Source organism: Barbus barbus, assembly GCF_936440315.1.
Source record: "Barbus barbus genome assembly, chromosome: 11".
Taxonomy (NCBI): domain Eukaryota; kingdom Metazoa; phylum Chordata; class Actinopteri; order Cypriniformes; family Cyprinidae; genus Barbus; species Barbus barbus.
In genome coordinates this window covers 12,354,711-12,377,515 of record NC_136739.1, presented here as the reverse complement: position 1 = coordinate 12,377,515, position 22,805 = coordinate 12,354,711, and the positions used below count along the sequence as shown (strand labels likewise).

Here is a 22,805-nt window from a genome sequence, read left to right as displayed (position 1 = left end):
AGAAAGTCGTCGTCTTCGTTTTTTTGACGGATCACAACAAAAGTCGCCCACTACTGCCACCATTTACATTTACATTTATTCATTTAGCTGACGCTTTTATCCAAAGCGACTTACAATTGCTATATATGTCAGAGGTTGCACGCCTCTGGAGCAACTAGGGGTTAAGTGTCTTGCTCAGGGACACATTGGTGTCTCACAGTGGATTCGAACCCAGGTCTCTCACACCAAAGGCATGTGTCTTGTCCACTGCGCCATCACCACCACCCGCCACCAGGAGCATGAACCGATACTACAACCCACATGACATTAAACAAACCAATCAAAATCTTCTGTTGGTTTGTACAGCCCACTTGCAGCTTATGTCCCACCCACTTGCGGCTGGCCCACCCATTTGCAGCTGGCTCCGACCTCCACCCACCCATTTCCTGCCTGTCACGCAGTGTCGCCAAGTTCACAGTTTTCCCGTGGAGCTGGGCTATTTTAACACTGTTTCCGCGGGATGTCTTTCATGTCCGCGGTTTGAAGCCCCCCCAAGAAACAGGGAAAGCTTTGGGCTAGTTTTAAGTAGCGATTGGGTGGGTTTTGCTGTGAAAACCTGGCAACCCTGCTGTTCAAGCACGTGTTGTCCAGTAATGACGTTAGGAAAGCAGATGTGGGAACTTCCTTAAATGTTTGTTCAAGTACAAATGTATTTCAGGCTCTCGTTGACAAAAGGATAGGATGTAACATCACGGATTTACAGGTAATGTGAAGAGCTTTTTTAAATGTGTTTAAGTGAAAGTTCAAACACTTGGAACTTGATTCATTTTACTTGCAATGTTTCAATCGTCGCACAAAGAAATTCGTTGTTTAATAACAATTCATTGATTTGCAAATTAAGGCAACATATTCGGGGACATAGAGGTCGCTTCAATACTACTGTGTTTAACACTTTATATTTAGTTAGCTTTTTGTTACTTTGGTACAGTGATAGAATAAGTCTTGTGTGTTTGTTTGATATAGCCTACTGTACGATATAGATACAATTATCATCATTTTACATGATGCACCAATATACTTAAAGGAATACCATGGAGCTACATGGTACTTTTTCAAAAATCCATGTTAAAGACATTCATTTTTAAAGTAGCTTAGTGTTAAACTGTTTTTCATCTTCCTTGCACAGGTGTAAGGGTGACTTAAGAATCGGGTGAATTTATCAAGACCCCATCCACTAAAGGTACTTATATTAAAACATTTATTTCATAATGATGTTCCCCCCATTTAAAATTCTTATAATTCTTATTACCCAATGAAAGGTTAGATTTTTGTTTTATATATATCAAAAAGGATTAACAAAACAGATTAAGTTTCGCAGCCGCCTTTGATCATATTTACCAAGGGTGCCGATATTTTTGGCCAAGACTGTATTATATAAAATATTAATTAATCTATGCCCGTTGGTCAAGAATAATACACCAACCAATCATGATCTGGCACAAGAAGTACCAATTTCATTGGACATGTGAAGTGGAGCGGTCATTTCCTGTTCTTATTCATAAATCGGTTGAAAATTACATGGACAGACGAGCTTACATGTGTGCAGCGATCTGGATCTGCGGTTTGTCTCATTTTATATATCAAATTGCTTCGCTGAGAAAAATGGATGCTAAATGACTACAAAGCACTGCACAAAACTGTGAAGCGCCAGAATTCGCAATAATGGTAAGCAGTGTTCTATTCACTTATATTTATGTACCTTATATTGATACACCATTTACTATTTCATGAAACTATAGTTAATGAAGCCAAAGTGCCACCTACAGGCCTATTATGTTTAGGCTGGCGAAATGGTGACGTGAAAGGACTTTATTGTAGGCTATTACCATTTTTTTTTATAATTATGCAGCATTATGAAAGTGTGTTATGCTAATCAAGTCTGCATTTATTTGATCAAAATTACAGAAAAAAAATTTAATATTGTGAATTATTATTACAATTAAAAATAATGTTAATCCAGTTGTGCTGGATTTTCTTTTCTTTTTTTTTTTTTGGAACCTGAGATACTTTTTTGGGGTTCATTGATAAACAAAAATAAAAAAAGAATAGCATTTATTCAAAATAGAGATGTTTTCTAACTATATAAATCTTTACTTTTTTAATAAATTTAACAAATCCTTGCTGAATAAAACAAAAAGCGAATTTCTTAAAAAAAAATACTGACCTCAAGCTTTTGAACGGTAGTGTATTTTGTTACAAAAGATCAAATCAAATTGCCTTTATTTATATAGTGCTTTTAACAATGCAAATTGTGTCAAAGCAACTGCACAATATCAAAATAGGAAAATAGTGTTAATAATGTAAAATGACAAGATTAAACACTCAATTTTCAGTTAAAGGCATTTCATTATTGAATTCAGTGATGTCATCATCGAGCTCAGTTCAGTTTAAATAGTATGTTTGCAATCAGGTCGAAGATATCGCTGGAAATGAAGTGTCCCCAACTAAGCAAGCCAGAGGCGACAAGGAACCAAAACTCCATCGGTGACAGAATGGAGAAAAAAAACCTTGGGAGAAACCAGGCTAAGTCGGGGGGGCCTGTTCTCCTCTGGCCAAACGATCCAGCAGTTCAATTCCAACTGCAGCAAAGTCAGATTGTAAGGGCTTAACTGGTTCCAGTAGTCTTTTCCCGATGGCTGTCTAAGTGGCAGGGTCCTCACTGGGGATCTGTCTCTGAGGCTCATTTAGGTGTCCTGGTCTCCGCTGACGTTCAGGGCTGTAGAGGACGTCTCTGGGTGCTGATCCACCATCTGATCTGGATACGAACTGGATCTGGTGACTGCAGTGACCATCTGGGCTGATACAGACCAGATCGGATGGCTATGGTGACCTCGGAATAAGAGAGAAACAGACTAATATTAGCGTAGATGTCAATCTTCTTACGATGTAACAAGTACATTGTGTGTTATGGGACGTCTTCCCGGTTCAGGTTGACCTAGTTAATGCAGCCTAACAATCCTTTAACAGATTTGAATATTAGAAGCGTATTAGTTGTTTTATGTGTACGCCAGGTTAAAGAGATGGGTCTTTAATCTAGATTTAAACTGACAGAGTGTGTCTGCCTCCCGAGCAGCGTTAGGTAGATTATTCCAGAGTTTGGGCGCTAAATGGAAAAAGGATCTGCCCCCCGCAGTTGATTTTGATATTTTAGGTATTATAAAATGGCTAGAGTTTTGAGAAAGTAACGCACGTGGAGGACTATAATGCGATAAGAGCTCGCTCGAGTACTGAGGAGCTAAACCATTCAGGGGTTTATAAGTAATTAACAATATTTTAAAATCTATACGATGTTTAATAGGGAGCCAGTGCAGTGTTGACAGAACCGGGCTAATGTGGTCATACTTCCTGAATTAAAGTTATATTTTAAATAAATGCTTTTCTTTATTAACTTTTTATTCATCAAAGATTCCTGAATCACAGGTTATAAAAAATATTAAGTTGCACAACTGTTTCCAACATTGATAATAAATTAGCATTTCATAAAATATATTTTAGAGTAGGCCTATATTAAAATTTTGATCAAATAAATGCAGGCTTGATGACCAAAAGTGACTTCTCTCAAAAATCTAAAATAGTAATGTATCCAAACTTTTGACCTATAATTAATTTTTTTATTATTATTTACATTGCCCCTATTTTACATTTTAGCCACTGCCCCTGAGGAACTCTCTGCACGTCCCTGCGCAGCAGCAGCAGCATGCGTGCCATCAGCGCAGCTGAAGAGTTCTGCGTTCAAATGCACGCAATAGGCTAAAACTTACCGCAAAAGTAATTACCATGAATGTGTCAGGGGGAAATAGTAAGAATAGTAATAGTAAGAGATATTTGAATTATTTTTTCTGAGTCCGTTTCGCAAGGATGAAGTTGCCGATCCTGACTCGCCTCGCTGTCTCCTCATTAGACGCGCCTTTAGAGAGAAATGCATCTTTATGGATTATGATTATAATGAAAGAGTTTTTGTTTTCGATTTGTTTTATTTCGTTAAGTAGTAATTTAAAGCTTTATACAGATATATTTATCATGTCTGTGAGGCATGTATTCGCTGAGTTTCGGTTCATTTTTGTGAAGCGCTCCAGTTCAAGACGAGACGGCAGAAAGTGCATCGTTTTTTATTTTATTTTATAAAAGCACAACGTTTTGTTGATATTGTGAGTGCACACAAATAAACGTAGACCCTTTACAGTTCCGAATGATGTATTATTCTTACCTTTATGTGTAAAAATTACAGTGTAACCACTGAAAAAAATGCAAATGATCGCGCTGGCGTCTCCATGTCCTGCAAAGCGCGCTTTAGCTTCCACTCTCCGCACAAACTACTGGGTACAGCACACATTTATCTAGGTTTAGCGTTTAAACATTGTTATATGCTTGAACTGTTTTATATCTATAGATTTTCTGTAGAAGTCGTGATGATTTGAGAAGGCTAAATTGATCAAACATAGACTATGATCAGCTTACTGTTTGCCGCTGGCCGCTGGGTCGTTACTTTAAAAAACAAAAACTTATAACGAACAAAAAATGCGCCAAATGTTTTTTCTAAATTAACTTAATAAAAAAACAAAACTAAATACAGGCTAATCACTTTGCCATTACATACAAAACTGAACTATTTTAATAGCTGCAACAGTAGTATAAGCTGTTTTGGGAGAAGGGGGAAAAAAGACTGGGTTGTAGGGCTGGTAATTCTGATGAGGTGACAGACACGGGCCAGGCCAGGGCGTGAGCGTCTCGGGCTGGGCTAGGGCGTGAGCACCTCGGGCCGGGCTAGGGCGTGAGCGTCTCAGGCCAGGCTAGGGCCTAAATTTGAGGCCCGTGCAGGTTGTATAAATAACGAACTGTATTCTATATGAGAGAAATGATGAGTTAAATTCCATTGATTAAAAACCTGCTATCAAATGCTTCACTGTACTGGTCAACTTCAGCACGCACAGCTCAAATGCAGAACATTAATAACTACTGACATATACATAACGTTATAATGAGAGCACTGTTGTAAAAAAAATTGTGAATTCTTAGGGTTTCTCTGACATTAAATTTTTTGTATGTGTGAGGTGTCCATTACACATTTTCCCTGTGTGTTAACGTCAGTAATCATGACTATCCAATGTCTGACTTGACTCTTGGTAATGTATTTTGCCCCCTAGGGATGCATCGATCCGCTACTTTGTATCGGTATCGGCTCCGATACTGGCATTTTCTGCTGGATCGGGTATCAGTCAGAAGAGACCGATCCAATTCTGATACTGTGTGTGTATTATTCTGTTATTGTTAAGCCCCACAAAAGGCACAAAAACATTATAAAGCACCATACAATTTTCGTGCACTATATTTCAAGCTGTTCCATAGTTAAGTGTGAGGTACAGATTCATATTTAAGTCATTATATTCAAGATGACGTGAACTCTTCTTTCCGCTGCGGCTGTCTGTCATCCTCCATTCAGCATTCAAACTGCGTGCCATATTCGGTTATTCTTCAAGAGTGCACAATGGTGGGAAGTTGTGGCCTAATGGTTAGAGAGTCGGCCTCGTAATCCAAAGGTTGTGGGTTCGAGTCTCGGGCCGGCAGGGATTGTAGGTGTGGGGGAGTGAATGTACAGCGCTCTCTCCACCCTCAATACCACGACTGAGGTGCCCTTGAGCAAGGCACCGAACCCCCGGGCGGCACTGCATAAATGGCTGCCCACTGCTCCGGGTGTGTGTGTGTTCACTGCTGTGTGTGTGTGCACTTTGGATGGGTTAAATGCAGAGCATGACTTCCGAGTATGGGTCACCACACCGTATGTCACGTCACTTTCACAATAACCGAGATTTAAAATTGTTATAAGTTAATAAGTTTATTTTAAATTTCATGGCATCAACACATCTCAAAAAAGTTGGGACAAGGCCATGTTTACCACTGTGTGGCATCCCCTCTTCTTTTTATAACAGTCTGTAAACGTCTGGGGACTGAGGAGACAAGTTGCTCAAGTTTAGGAATAGGAATGTTGTCCCATTCTTGTCTAACACAGGCTTCTAGTTGCTCAAATGTCTTAGGTCTTCTTTGTCGCATCTTCCTCTTTATGATGCGCCAAATGTTTTCTATGGGTGAAAGATCTGGAGTGCAGGCTGGCCATTTCGATACCCGGATCCTCCTCCTACGCAGCCATGATGTTGTATGTGGTCTGGCATTGTCATGTTGGAAAATGCAAGGTCTTCCCTGAAAGAGGCAACGTCTGGATGGGAGCATATGTTGTTCTAGAACTTGGATATACCTTTCAGCATTGATGGTGCCTTCCCAGATGTGTAAGCTGCCCATGCCACACGCACTCATGCAACCCCATACCATCAGAGATGCAGGCTTCTGAACTGAGCACTGATAACAACTTGGGTTGTCCTTGTCCTCTTTAGTCCAGATGACATGGCATCCCAATTTTCCAAAAAGAACTTCAAATTTTGATTCGTCTGACCACAGAACAGTTTTCCACTTTGCCACAGTCCATTTTAAATAAGCCTTGGCCCAGAGAAAACGCCTGCACTTCTGGATCATGTTTAGATATGGCTTCTTTTTTGACCTATAGAGTTTTAGCCGGCAACGGCGAATGGCACGTTGGATTGTGTTCACCGACAGAGTTTTCTGGAAGTATTCCTGAGCCCATGTTGTGATTTTCCATTATAGTAGCATTCCTGTATGTGATGCAGTGCCGTCTAAGGGCCGAAGATCACAGGCATCCAGTATGGTTTTCCGGCCTTGACCCTTACGCACAGAGATTGTTCCAGATTCTCTGAATCTTTGGATGATATTATGCACTGTAGTTGATGATAACTTAAAACTCTTTGAAATTTTTCTCTGAGAAACTCCTTTCTGATATTGCTCCACTATATTTCGCCGCAGCATTGGGGGGATTGGTGATCCTCTTGCCATCTTGACTTCTGAGAGACACTGCCACTCTGAGAGGCTCTTTTTATACCCAATCATGTTGCCAATTGACCTAATAAGTTGCAAATTGGTCCTCCAGCTGTTCCTTATATGTACATTTAACTTTTCCGGCCTCCTATTGCTACCTGTCCCAACTTTTTTGGAATGTGTAGCTCTCATGAAATCCAAAATGAGCCAATATTTGGCATGACATTTCAAAATGTCTCACTTTCAACATTTGATGTGTTATCTATATTCTATTGTGAATAAAATATAAGTTTATGAGATTTGTAAATTATTGCATTCCTTTTTTATTCGTAATTTGTACAGTGTCCCAACTTTTTTGGAATCGGGTTTGTAATAAACTACTCCTCAATCTCTCTTTCTTTTTGTGCTTTGAACTTCTCTATGCAGACTGCAGAGCGCTGTGTTGCGACGGGATGTGCATAAGCGTTTTGTTGAAGCCTTTCGTATTATAATACTTCTGCACAATGAAAGATTATTAATAGTCTTTCTTGTTTTGTCCTATCTATCATATGTTGCTGCTTTCTTTACTGTGTTATACATTTAAAATAAATGTTTTTTTTAGGCTTTTAAGTCTTTTTATTAGATAGGACAGTTGAGAGCAGACAGGAAAGCATTGGGTGGAGAGAGGGGGGCAGGATCAGCAAAGGACCTCAAGACAGGAATTGAACTTGGGTCACAGTGAGCACAGTTATGCTATATGTCGGCGCACTAACTATTAGGCTATCGGTGCCGACAAAAGAATGTATTTTACAACAATACAAAGAGCAATATGTAACATTTTACTAGATTTAATCCTACACTTATTAACTTTTATTTGTTCCCTGCTAAATAAGGTTGTTTCACGAAATGATTAGATTTTATAAAATTATTGTGTGCCCATGATTTTTCTAGAGTAACGTTTGCTGCTTAATTATTTTTAAAAAAAATTATATATTTTTATTATATATTTTTTTATTTTTGATTAAGTAGATTGTTTATCACACAAAAGTGTGATGATCAGGTCAACACACAGAAGTATAGAAATTCTACATTGATTTAAAAAAAAAAAAAAATGGATCGGTATCGGCAGATACTCAGAATTTTCAGTATCAGATCGGTTATGAAAAAATGGTATTGTTGCATCCCTAACATTGACCTGTTGTATGTCAAAAGATCAAGGGAAATTTTATTTCTCAGTTCATGAACCCTTTAAAGAGTTTTGTGGAGTGTGAAAGAAAAAAAAAGTGTATATGTTTTAGTTTTTTCAATGCATTTAAGGTAAAGTATGTGTGATGTTAAAAAGCTTTGTGTATTTTGGTTTTAAAAACGGGTCATCGGATGCAAAATTCACTTTTACATGTTGTTTGAACTGAAATGTGTGTTGGCAGTACACAACCACCCTATAATGATAAAAATCCATCCAAATGTTTTTTTTTTTTTGTTTTTTTTTAATCCATAAAAATTATAACCCCTTTCTCAGATCAAGCCGTTCTCACGATTGTTGATTGACCCTTGGTGTCTTACCTTAGACCCGCCCTGTGTGAGCTGTCATCAGTCCGCCATTGTTTCGACGCCGGAGCAAGAGTAGAATGTCTCTTAAGCGATTGAGGTGTTTTGTTGTTGGATGTAATAATGAACATAGGAGTCATTTACTCCCAACATCTGAGCCACTGAAGACGCAATGGATATTCCCTTTTAAAGGGAATATGCCCTCCGATCTACCTAAATGCGTCTATGTTTGCACAAATCATTCGTGATCCAGCTTCACCTACAGAAGAAATAAGTATAAGGTTTTTTTAATGAATTTTTGCAAATGGCCTTTCCTAAAAATGTGCTAGTTGGCAAGTTCCGTGGCTAAATGCAGTTAAAAGTGGCTAAAGTTTACAGTCTCATGAGAATGGCTCGTCACCCCATGGAAGAGAGGGGCGAAGTCAGCAGAACTCATTAACATTTAAAGGAGCATGCACCGAAATGGGTTGCAGTGAACAGAGCTGTTTTTGACAAGGTAAAAAGGGTGTTGTTTTACACTACCATTGAGAAATTTTAACCAAAGTATGTTATAGACTTTTCATTAAGACCCTAAAAAATCATATCAACTTGTGGAAAATGGGCATCTGATGACCCCTTTAATGTTACAATAAAGGACTTTTTTTTTTTCCTTGTTCCTCATTTCTTGGTGGTCCAGCTGAATCATTTCTGTTTTGTACTTTTATTTCAGGTTCGTGAGGTTCCTGCTATTTGTGAATTATGATCAATAGTCAAAATGAGGACCACTTACATGGGGCAGCTTTTCCTCATGTCTCTCTACTTTACAGGTATGATGTAAAGTGTGTGCACATTGTGTGTGAAATCTAGCAGCCAATGTCTTTTGTCTCAAAGTCATTTGTATGATATTTAATCATGAACTAGATACCGTTTTAGTCCATGACTAAAGATTGAATAAATGCTCACAAATAAACCACAAAGTTTTTTTTTTTTTATAGTTCCAACAATTTTAGGTGTTGTGGATATTTTTGATAAACTATTGACAAGACAAAAAGTAAAAGATAAACATTGATTGTTTGTTCTAGGTGTCATATTTCTTTATGGTTTTATTTCTTCTAGTACTTCACACAATCCCTGCTCCTGTCAACTTTACAATATTGTCTCGCAACTTCAAGCACGTTTTACAGTGGAGCCCTGGAATAAATTCTCCTCCACAGACTGTTTTCAGTGTAAATCGAAGGTGAGTGTTCTCAAAGAGCAAATAAGTCAGGAACCAATTCTGCAACAAGTAGATAAAACCTTTCAGCTCACCTCAGGACAGAAAAGAAGTTGCTTTATTTTGCACACTGAAATTAAGTGCAAAACAGTTGGAAAAGGTTATGTTGTCAGTTTTGAATCATTCTAGAGACATTGTATCAAGTTAGCAAAACATAACATGATCAGTTCTAACACTAGGGAATGAATTTGTCACTGTGCCATTATGTTTGATACAAACAAATATATCTTAGCTCCCAGTTAACACCCTTTCCAGCCTGGTTGTTATTCAACAAAGTGTTGCAAAAGCATCTGATTATTTTGTTTGTATCAGAATCAGAATTATCTTTGATCGCCAAGCGTGCACAGGCACACATGGAATTTGTTGTGGTTTTTAAGGTGCTCCTGGTACATGCATGCATGCATACATACATACATATCTGACACGTAAACTGAAAACATTTAAATAGTAAAGGTCATTGCACACTGAGTCCGAAATTTTCGCGTGCGTTTTTTCCCCTTCCTCATCCTTTCCTATCAAAATGCATGCTACGGATGCGAAAACGCAGTAAATCGAACCTGATCAGAATTTTTTCATGACGGATGAAAGTTTCAGAGGCAGTGTGTAAACGTGATTCGTGAGGTCGTATTTATTTTTTAATGTGCGAAAATTTCAGACGAAAATTCCAGACTCTGTGTCCAATGACCCTTAAGAATTAACAATAAATAATAATAATGTTTATGAATCTGGAACAGAACATTTATGTACAGATTTCTGCCTAGTTTTCTCTATATACAGCTGTATAAATAGTGAGATATGCATATGCATATATATATTTACTAGGGGTGGAGCAGTTCTTTGTAAAAAAAAACATACGGTTCCCCACACGGTTCGGCATGCACTAGGACTGTGGTTCAACTTAAATCTGATAACTCATCTGTAATATGGTTTGTTATAAATAACAACACGTAAAACAAACAGGGTTCGGCTAATGTATGTTTCTGTTGATGGTTGCGCATTCTGGCTTCCCAGTACACTGTTAAAAATTGCTGTAAAAAAAATGGCCAAATTTTGACAGTAACATGCTGTTTTCCATTAAAACGGTGCATTCTGGGTAATATTTGTCATTTTCAAGAAAGTAGCCTGCTGCTATATATCGTGAATTAACAGCGTTCAAAGTCGACACTCAGAGACTGTTTCAAATCACACCCTACACCCTCATTCACTATTCCCTACATTTACTAATATAGTCCACCTGACAGAGAGAATGAAAACTGATGAGTGAGTTCAGACACTGATGAACACCTGCTGTTAACGAGCAGAATCACTGATGGAAAGAGAAACAAGACAAACACAAGAACTACAGCTGACTTCAACCACAGCTTTAGATGAAATCAACTGAAGATTTAAATAACTCAACAAACAGCTTTACCAGCTTCACACATTACTAACCAGACTGACTTTATTTCTGTCAGACATCCACAGAGGATCTTATTGAGAACGTTGACGTTACCATTGTGGAGATCAGTGTTTGCTTTAGCTCCTGACCCTTGACTTTTGAACATCAGTTTTTGTTTGAGTGCTATAACTGTATCTTTAAGATGCATTTATTACAGTAAAATAATTATGGTTGGTCAGGTGATGTTGGCTGTTTCTACTAATCTACTAGACTGACTTGCAGTGCTTGCGAATGTATTCATACCCCTTCATTTTTTTCACATTTTATGTTGCTGCCTTATGTTACACTGCTTTAAATTACTTTTTTCCCCCACATCAAGCTACACTCCATACACCATATTGACAAAGCAAAAACAGAATTATTAAAAATAAAAAACTCATAAGTACATACAGTAAGTATTCATACCCTTAACTAAATATTTAGCTGAAGTACCTTTACATCAAGTCTTTTTTGTTTGATGTGACAAGCTTTGCTCATCAGCATTTGGCAATTGTCTGCCATTTGTCTCCTCACCTCTTCACCTCTCAAGCTCTATCAGGTTGGATGGGGCAGATGCACATTTTCAGGTTTCTCCAGAAATATTTGATTGGGTTCAAGCCCAGGCTGTGGCTGGGCCACTCAAGGACATTCACAGCGTTGTGTATAAGCCACTCTTGCTGTGTGCTTAGGGTCACTGTCCTGTTGGAAGGTAAACCTTCTGCCCGGTCTGAGGTTCTGAATGCTCTGGACTGGGTTTTCATTAAAGGTGGAGTAAGCGATTTCTTGAAGCCAATGTTGATATTTGAAATCACCAAAACAAACACGCCCCTACCCCAAAAGGGTCTCGCCCCTATTTTGATAGCTCCGCCCCACATACATGTAATCTACGCAACCCAGGCAACGATTAGTTGCGTGAAACAAAGCAAAACAATGGGTTTAAAGAGAATAAAAAATAATATCAAAAAGATCGGTCCTGTCTGTTGTTTATTTATTCAAGCGGTGACGTTCTACAGTATTGTATCATGTTTCATATTAAGTATTGTATCAACTTACCAGTGACCGAATTCGTGTACACGATCAACTGATTCACGAGCTCGGGAGCTAGGGAGCTGATTGAGACGCACACCGTGTCTACACTAGATGCTGCGCGGCGTGACAAATCTCTGACAGAGAACTGCTGCCGCATTCTATTTATGATGTACTGACACAAATTTCAAATTATTTTCAACAGTCGCTTTATCGCGTCCGGTGTAGGCAGACTTTAGCTGTTGCGGTGCGCCGCATCCGGTGTTACTCACCTGATTACTGATTTCCTTCAAACACGATACTTAAGGCAGCAACATGAAACGTGAAAACAAATTAAGGGGTATGAATACTTTCGCAAGGCACTGTAGAGGAGTCCTTTGCACAATCTGATTCTGCTTTAGCTTAGATTTAAACTGCTGATTTTGTCTGGCCAGAGGAGAATGACATTATTTCGACACTATTTCCCCGTCTAAAAACTGTAAAGCTGATATAAAGCCACCCAGCTTTATATCAAGCCGACGTAAAGCTGCTTTGACACAATTTGCATTGTTAAAAGCGCTATACAAATAATATTGACTTGACTTGCTGTCAAACGCCATGTAGGGCTGTGACTGTTGTTTTAGCACTTCTGTCAGTGAACAAAACGCAGCCTGCAAAACACTAGGCAATCAAAGAAATAATACAGTTAAATAAGAAACTAGCCTAAATAATTTGTAACAACTTCAATCACATGCTGGAAATCTGCGTTGGCCAATTAGTACGTAAACATTAATGCTTAAGCCTACCTTGGCTTTTATATAATGTTAGATTTAAAATTCTTTGACAGAAAAACAAACATGTTGATATTGTCCGGTTTAAGGGAGTGTTAAGATGTTTCCAGCCACACTGAACATGCGTTCAGATGGTGTGCGTGTTTTAAGCAACCGTGGCCCCTGGCCAGGTATCTTGCCTCATTTATTCCACCACCAAGCAAGCCGGGTCTTCGCTGGCCTCCTCTCGCAAATAGCAACTGGAAACTGCTCTTGAGAAGTACTCTCCCACTTAACACTTAACTTGCCGCACCGCAACAACTAAAGTCTGTCTACACTGGACGCGACAAAGCGACTGTTAAAATCATTTGAACTTTGTGTCAGCACAAAATAAATAAAATGAGGCATCAGTTTACTGTCGGGGATTTGTCGTGCCGCCCCGCATCCAGTGTAGACTGCATCACTGATTATAATGTATTGTGTTCTATTGTATTTTGTCGTGCCGCGCAACGCCTCTCGCGTCCGGTGTAGACACAGTATAAAGGAAATGCCATGGCGTTTGAGGTAATTTGTGAATTTTGTGAATTAACAGTCTAAATAAAACAATTTACAGCTAAATGGTATATGCTATAAATACCGAATTCTATTGCAACTGTTACTATTATTGCACTTTTATACAAAACTTTGTATTTTATGCTTATAGAGTGTGTTATGTCACATGCATTACTGCCAGTGGCAGTGGACCACCACATTGACGCGGTTGTCATGGCGACCATCACAGCTCTAGTTATAGTGTTATATATTTTTTGATTGTGGCAATAAGGATTTAAAAACCGTTTGGGTTTAAAATATTTTGAACTACTATGTTATTTACACTCAAAGAGAGAGAGCCATCAAGAATCAGCATATGAATCTCAGCAGTGGTGACAATCAAAAGCTGCATGCTGGGTATCAGCACAGGACAGAACTTATGGAAGCATATGTGTAGCAAAATTCAATTTGCAATGTAATATGCAAAATGGCAATTTATTTCTGTATTTAAATGTACATTTTCCCATACATATGTGCAGTGCTTGAAGTGGAAAAAAAGAAGTGCCGGTACCCCCCCCCCCCCCATTTATTTATTTATTTATATTAAATAAGTACTTTTTAATAATTCACAATGTATAGTGCCACAATCAATCAATCAATAATTACATAAAAGTTTTCAATACAAATTAGCACAAATCAAGCTGCAATACCAAACAGGACCACAGGGAGACGCCAAAGACCACTAAAGCCTGCCTTTAATATACAGATCTATTAAGAATCGCTAAATCTCTGACCACCGCATAATCAGCGTTCATTATAAAACTCTTGCTTTTAAGCCAAATACATGCTGAAAATAATAATTTTACTGACATCTGAACGTAAGTCACTATTCTCTCCGTAATCGCTGATGAAATCGGCCGCGTTTTCTCTGCATTAGTGCTGTTTTGAGCTTACTGTTTGAATTTGTTCACTGGATCCTTGGACTTTCCAGGAGTTTACGGTTTAAAATTATGTGATTGCTAAAGCCTGCTTCTTTTCATTTTAAGATATGATACTGCGTACTGGCCCACTTCAAGTGCTGCATATGTGCAACATTTAGTGCAAATTAAAAATGAAAATTCAATTATATAATTTACATTTGCCATTTTCTACACTAGTTTTAATATGCATATTAAAAACATTTTAAAGCTTTAAAAGTTGCTCAATTAAAATGTATTACTCAAATTGTATTACCCAAATTGATTAGATATGTTTAACATGTCCAAGTAAAAACTGTAGCAAAATTATCATTTAAATGCTGTTTTTACTAAATGCATTTAGATTTAGAGGTAGGACACTTGGGATTGCATTTTCATCATGATACCATGGGATAATTGTAACAAAATGCAGTGAGAGTTTCAAAATGCATTCTGAGCCAAAGGTGCAGCAAAATGGCGATTTAAATGTCTTTTTTTTGTCTTAAAAATGTATCGACACTTGCATATGACGTTTCAGTTGCATTTTCATTAAATACCCCGTGATGAATATAGTTTGTCATTGTGGATTTGAAAATGCATTCCGAGCCGAGCACGCCCCCTAGCTGTCAATCATTACATCAAGGCGGGGCTCGGCAACAGGACGCACGATAGGTACTATTCTCTCAAAAGTCGGAAAATTCCTGTTTATTTTTACATATGTTAATCTGAGGCGTTGCGGGTTGCGTGCATTTTGCTTGACTGACTGATATTCCACAGTCTGTTCAGAAACCATAGGCTCTCGAGCCATATATGGATCTTTTAGTGAGTGGGTTGACGAAAGGAAAAAAATAAACCAAACAATGTTTAAAAATAGTTTTCATCAATAATGAAAGCTAGTGTGTCGATTTAAACATCCATATATTATATATTTTAGAATATTACATAATTCATCAATGCCCGTTTCTCATGTATAATACACCAATCAATCATGATCTGGCTCAAGTTCAAATTTCATTGGGTAATAATGTGAAGTGGAGTGGTCATTTTCCGTTTTTATTCATAAATTGGTAGAAAATGACATGGGACAGACGAGCTTATTTGTGGAGCGATCTGGAACTGCGGTTTGTCTCATTTTATAAATCAAATTACATAGCTGAGAAAATAGATGCTGAATGACTACAAAAGCACTGCACAAAACAAAAGTTGCAATAACGGTAATCAGTAGGCTATTCAATTCACTTATATTTATGTATGATATCCTACACCGTTTACTATTTCATGAAACTCAAATGCCACCTACAGGCCTATTGTTTGAAGTGTAGGCAGGCGAAATTGTGACGTGAAAGGACATTTATATTACCATTTTTGATAATGCAGCATTACGAAAGTGTCTTATGCTCATCAAGGCTGCATTTATTTGATCAAAAATACACAACTTTAATGTGAAATATTACATTTACATTTACATTTATGCATTTAGCAGATGCTTTTATCCAAAGCAACTTACATTGCATTCAAGTTACAGTTTTTACATTTTATTAGCTCTTGCTCATTCTTTTTACAATTTAAAAGAATGTTTTTCTATTTCAATATACTTTAAAATATCATTTATTTCTGTGATTCAAAGCTGAATTTTCAGCATCATTACTCCAGTCTCCAGTGCATGGTTCTTCAGAAATTATTTTAATATGCTGATTTATTATCAGTGTTGAAAAAAGTTCTGCTGCTTAATATTTTGCTTTTTATTTTAATTTAATTTATTTATTTTGGAATCTGTGATACTTTTTTGTGGTTCATTTGATACATAAGTTAAAAAGAACAGCATTTTTTCAAAATAGAGATGTTTTCTAACAAAATCGATCTTTACCATCACTGTTTCTATCAATTTAACAAATCCTTGCTGAATAAAAACGTTCTTAAAAAAAAAAATGACAGCAAGCTTTTGAACGGTAGTGTATATTGTTACAGAAGGAAAAATGCAACTATGCAGCAGTGATGATTTGGGTCTGTTACAGCACTTATTAGGCTATGCCTCTGTTAATTTCCTATAAAACACGGTAAGTATGACAGCATGGTAAATAAAAAATAAATAATATATACATATATAATGTGTGTGCGTGTGTGTGTGTGTGTGTGTGAGAGAGCGAGAGGAAAAATTACACCTGTAATTTTAAAGTGAAGGCTTATAAAAGCGCTCTTTTATTTCCTACTTGACAACCAACCAATCACAGTCTTCAAAAGACTGTCATTCCTAGCAACGAGGTCAACCCCGCCTCCTCACTAAGATAAAAGTTTTTGTCTTTTCCTTGCTCAGAGTTGCTCTCAGATTGGTCCTGAATCACTCTTAAGCTAAGACTCCTAGTTAGAAATTTTTAAGCTAAAATAGGAGCTCTCTGAGAGGATTCTTAGAATCTTTAGGAATATGGGCCCTGGTCTGCGGTAGCGTAAACTGTCTGCATGCCATATCTCAATGGTGTTGGTGGGATCGAAGTGCATGATATCAGGAGAGTTCAGCTGGACAGTAAGCAGGTCACAGAGCGTTTCAGCCTTCAGTCTTGCACACCAGTCAGTTTTCACCAACTTCATTAAACTAAAACCTCGTTCACAGTCAGCAGAAGATGATAGGATGTATGAGGTCAAAAAGTTTAAGAATATCAGGACACTCATGACCCAGCATCCTGTTCACAGCAGGCCTGGTTATCTTCTCTAAGGGCCCCATTTGCTGGTACAGTCGTGACTTTAGTGCAGTCCATTGATCTGGGATCAAGTCAACATCCACTCCAGTTGACGAGAAGAGTCTTGAAATGATGTGTGAGCTCTTCCACGTGTCGCCAAAGTATAAAATACATCATATTTATAAAATATGTTGATTTCCATAATACTGTTATCATCTCTGTTAAAAGGTGTTGGTTAAAGCTTAAATATTTAAATACTAACCTGTACTCATGTCTGCATCTGGCCAGCGTTGGAAACTCATCAGTCGCATAGCCTTCAGGACACCACTGCTTACGTCACCAAGTATTTCATTGAGGCACTGGCAAGTCAAGTCAATATTATTTGTATAGCGCTTTTAACAGTATTTAGACAGAGAAATAGTTTGTTGAAATAGTGTCATTCTCCTCTGGCCAGACAAAATCAGTAGTTTAAATCTAGGCTAAAGCAGAATCAGATTGTGCAAAGGACTCATTTTAAGGTCTCTGGGGCTCATCTAGGTGTCCTGGCTGTAGAGGTCATCTCTAGGTGCTGATTCACCATCTGATCTGGATACAGTCTGGATCTGGGTGGCTACGGTGACCTTGGAATAAGAAAGAAACAGACTAATATTAGCGTAGATGCCATTCTTCTAACAATGTAACAAGTACATCAGGGCCCGTATTCATAAAGATTCTAAGAATCCTCTCAGAAAACTCTTAATTTAGCTTAAAAACTTTTACGTAGGAGTCTTAGCTTAAGAGCGATTCGGGACCGATCTGAGAGCAACTCTGAGTAAGGAAAAGACAAAAACTTTCATCTTCGTGAGGAGGCGGGGTTGACCCCGTTGCTATGTATGACACAATCTTTTGAAGACTGTGATTGGTTGGTTGTCAAGAAGGAAATAAAAGAGTGCTTTTAAGAGTAGGGTATATTATAAGCCTTCACTTTGAAATTACAGGCGTAATTTTTCCTCTCGCTCTTTCTCACACACACACACACACATTATATATGTATATATATTCTTTATTTTTTATTTACCATGCTGTCATACTTACAGAGCCGGCTCCAGGGCACCTCCATCGGGGGGCATTTAAATTTCTGGGGGGGGGGCACAAATCACGTTGTGTGTGTGTCGGGGGGGTGGGGGGGCTGCAATCTGTGATCTCGTGCAGTTGCTGACGCTCACTAAAGCGTGCAATCGCATTATGTGCGCTGTTTTATCTGTACTTTCGCTTTCAAAATCGATCGCGTTCAGCAAGGAGGGGAGAGGATGGAAAGTGGGGGGGCACAGTAACTCGTTTGGGCGCCTTGGCGCCGGCCCTGCATATTTACTGTGTTTTATAGGAAATGAACAGAGACATATAAGCCTAATAAGTGCTGTAACAGACCCAAATCATCACTGCTGCATAGTTGCCAAATATTTTAATGTAGTGATTTCTGGCGCTATGGCAATTCTGCGCGGTGTCTGAGATGTTAGCATGTCTTTAATAAGATCAGTCACAAACATGATCCCTGCACGAACTAATGTGTAGTGTCTTATTAACTCAGTCATGCATTGTGTGCAACACATTTCTTCTCCCTCTTCATTTTCGTCCATTTTCTCCGCTGTTAAAGAAACTCTTAAGCCCCTTAAAAGTCCTCGTCCATACTCCTAACAAGTTTGACCTTAAGACCTCTTTTAAGGGTTAAGATGCTTTCTGAATTACTTTTTTCTTTACTAGGATTTTTTCTTTAATTTTAAGAGTAAACGCCCACATTTCTAAGAATTTTCTTAGAATTTTGTCACTAGGAGCTACTTTTTGCATTAAAATTCTTCATGAATACGGGCCCAGGTGTTTTGGGAAGTGTTCCCGGTTCCGGTTGACCTAATTAATGCAGCCTAACAATCTTGTAACGGATTTGAATTATAGAAATGTGATAGATTTAAACTCAGTGTGTCTGCTTCCCGAACAATGTTAGGTAGATTGTTCCAGAGTTTGGGAAAACGGCCAGAGTTTTGAGATCGCAACGGACGTGAATGACTATAATGCGATTAGAGCTCACTCAAATACTTAGGTGCCAAACCATTCAGGGCTTTATAGGTAATTAGCAAGATCTTAAAATGTATACGATGTTTAATAGGGAGCCAGTGCAGTGTTGACTGAACCGGGCTAATGTGGTCATTCTTCCTGGTTCTAGTAAGAACTCTAGCTTCTGCATTTTGAACCAGCTGGAGTTTGTTTATTAAACGTGCAGAGCAACCACCCAATAAATCATTACAATAATCTTGCCTCGAGGTCATGAATGCATGAATTAATGTTTCTGCATTTGACATAGGTCGTAATTTTGATATATTTTTAAGATGGAAAAATGAAGTTTTACTCTTTACTGATCTCTCTTTACTGAGCTCTTGTGGTACAAAGTATAAAGACCAGTCATTAGGTCTTCAACCTTCCTAGCCATCAGACTTTGTTTCACTGCATCATCATAAGCTAGCTCAAGCCTATGGGCCATGCAGTGGATGCCTAGCACATAAGACCTGTCTCCCCGGATTCTTGTGACCACACCATTCTTCTCACCAGTCATCACCGCAGCTCCGTACAATTTTTCTCTTCCACTGAGTGCTGTCTGTACTTTTCCCTGATATACTGTCCATAATGCTACTCACTGCCTCAGCAATGTGGCTGGTGTCTGGCCTAGAGACTGCCTGAACACCAGCAAAATCAACTTTTACCTGCCCAGCCTTTACGGTCCATCTCTTCTTCCATAACTGAAGAGTCTACAGATCCATCTGTCATCACAGACATAAATTTCGCAGTGGACACACTCTCCCTTAACTTTCTTCTCTCTTCCTCCGCTATGCAGTGCATGAATAGCTCTGCTTGATTGACGTTCCTGTATGTTTTCCCTACATCTAGACCTTTCTGACCGTCAAGTCTAAAATGTCATAAAACAAGAAAAAAATTATTTAACATATTCAGTGTTTAACAATACAGTTGGGCAAAAAAGTATTTAGTCAGCCACCAATTGTGCAAGTTCTCCCACTTAAAAAGATGAGAGAGGCCTGCAAGTTTCATCATAGGTACACTTCAACTATGAGAGACAGAATGGGGGAAAGAATCCAGGAAATCACATTGTAGGATTTTTAATTAATTAATTGGTAAATTAAGTATTTGGTCACCTACAAACAAGCAAGATTTCTGGCTCACAGACCTGTAACTTCTTTAAGAGGCTCCTCTGTCCTCCACTCGTTACCTGTATTAATGGCACCTGTTTGAACTCGTTATCAGTATATAAGACACACAACCTCAAACAGTTACACTCCAAACTCCACTACGGCCAAGACCAAAGAGCTGTCGAAGGACACCAGAAACAAAATTGTAGACCTACACCAGGCTGGGAAGACTGAATCTGCAATAGGCAAGCAGCTTGGTGTGAAGAAATCAACTGTGGGAGGAATTATTAGAAAATGGAAGACATACAAGACCACTGATAATCTCCCTCGATCTGGGGCTCCACGCAAGATCTCACCCCGTGGGGTCAAAATGATCTCACGAATGGTGAGAAAAAATCCCAGAACCACACGGGGGGACCTAGTGAACGACCTGCAGAGAGCTGGTACCAAAGTAACAAAGGCTACCATCATTAACACACTACGCCGCCAGGGACTCAAATCCTGCAGTGTGCCTGACGTGTCCCCTTGCTTAAGCCAGTACATGTCCGGGCCCATCTGAAGTTTGCTAGAGAGCATTTGGATGATCCAGAAGAGGATTAGGAGAATTTCATATGGTCAGATGAAACCAAAATAGAACTTTTTGGTAAAAACTCAACTCGTCGTGTTTGGAGGAGAAAGAATGCTGAGTTTCATCCAAAGAACACCATACCTACTGTGAAGCATGGGGGTGGAAACATCATGCTTTGGGGCTGTTTTTCTGCAAAGGGACCAGGGCGACTGATCCGTGTAAAGGAAAGAATGAATGGGGCCATGTATCGTGAGATTTTGAGTGAAAACCTCCTTCCATCAGCAAGGGCATTGAAGATGAAACGTGGCTGGGTCTTTCAGCATGACAATGATCCCAAACACCGCCCAGGCAACGAAGGAGTGGCTTCATAAGAAGCATTTCAAGGTCCTGCAGTGGCCTAGCCAGTCTCCAGATCTCAACCCCATAGAAAATCTTTGGAGGGAGTTGAATGTCCGTGTTGCCCAGCGACAGCCCCAAAACATCACTGCACTAGAGGAGATCTGCATGGAGGAATGGGCCAAAATACCAGCAACAGTGTGTGAAAACCTTGTGAAGACTTAAGGCCATTGCACACTGAGTCCGAATTTTTCGTCCGAAATTTTTGCACGTTGAAAAATAAATACGACATCACGTTTGCACACTGCCTCCGAAATTTTCGTCCGTCAAAAAAAAATTGGATCGGGTTCGATTTTTTGCGTTTTTCGCATCCGTATAAAGCATTTTGAGATGCTTTGAGAAGGTGTTTTGACAATTCAGAGCCACCGTACAAGCGAAAGCCAAAATCCAAAATAGTGTCAGACAAATTAATACACTTCGTCTTGCAGCACAGAGCACTTTATGACAAACAAATTGCGGAATACAAAGATACAGAATATAAAGAACTGCTGTAGCCTATTTTTTTATGCCTGGCGCGCACCTTTCAGATGCCGCAGTTCGGTGTGTGTGTGTGTGTCCATACCTCAGACAGTCTCTGTTCAGGATAAATTGGTTCACGGAAATTGGTGGTCTTTTTAATATGTGGATGCAGTATCGCTAGCAAAGTATCAAACTGAGGCACTGACATCCTGAAATAAACTTTGAATCTCTCGGGATAATCCCGCTACTCTTTGATAAGGAGGTGGAACTCTCCTTCCTCTCTGCGCAATCTAAGGATTGGATGGACCCAATATTTCCTTTTTCTTTTTGTTTTTTAAAAAGAGAGAGGACAACAAAATCATCCTCACTGCTTGAAGACATTTTGTATAGTTTTGCGAATTTTTTCGCAACTGATTAATTAAAACGCATCGGACTCAGTGTGCAAGGTCTCTGTGCGTGACGAATTTTTAAGATTGCGAATGCGAAAAAACGCATGCGAAAATTTCGGACTCAGTGTGCAGAGACCTTTACAGAAAACGTTTGACCTCTGTCATTGCCAACAAAGGGTATATAACAAAGTATTGAGATGAACTTTTGTTATTGACCAAATACTTATTTTCCACCATAATTTGCAAATAAATTCTTTAAAAATCAGACAATGTGATTTCCTGGATTCTTTCCCCCGCATTCTGTCTCTCATAGTTGAAGTGTACCTATGATGAAAATTACAGGCCTCTCTCATCTTTTTAAGTGGGAGAACTTGCACAATTGGTGGCGGACTAAATGCTTTTTTGCCCAACTGTACAGTACTGGTTAAAAGTCTGGACATTTTACTATTTTTAATGTTTTTAAAAGAAGTCACTTATTATCATACCTGCATTTATTTGATCAAAGAAATAGAAACAAAAAATGTTATACTCAAAATAATGTTTTTCTATTTTAATATACTTTAAATATCATTTATTTATCACAATATTATTGTTTTTTTCTGTGTTTTGGATCAAATGAATACAGGCTTGATGCGTATAAGAGACTTCTTTCAAAAACATTAAAAATAGTGATGTATCCAAACTTTTGACTGGTACTGTATATGTTTACTATACAGCATAGTTTAATAAACGTAACCATTTCCTATGTCACTGTTTAGTAAACAAT

At 38.6% G+C, this 22,805-nt stretch overlaps 1 protein-coding gene across 3 annotated transcripts in view; it reads left to right on the top strand.

Annotated features, from left to right (window-relative positions):
- Positions 1-389: 389 nt before the first annotated feature.
- LOC306876622 (uncharacterized protein) overlaps positions 390-22,805 on the top strand; it is an 86,843-nt gene continuing 64,427 nt past the window's right edge. The window contains exons 1-4 of one of the 3 annotated variants that reach the window (XM_079427935.1): positions 390-742; positions 1,166-1,219; positions 9,158-9,254; positions 9,544-9,664. In XM_079427935.1, coding sequence (XP_079284061.1) covers positions 9,187-9,254; positions 9,544-9,664 — 189 coding nt within the window. In that variant the 5' untranslated portion in view covers positions 390-742; positions 1,166-1,219; positions 9,158-9,186. The remainder of the gene's footprint in view (positions 743-1,165; positions 1,220-9,157; positions 9,255-9,543; positions 9,665-22,805) is intronic. The other 2 variants (XM_079427933.1, XM_079427934.1) reach the window with 2 other exon arrangements.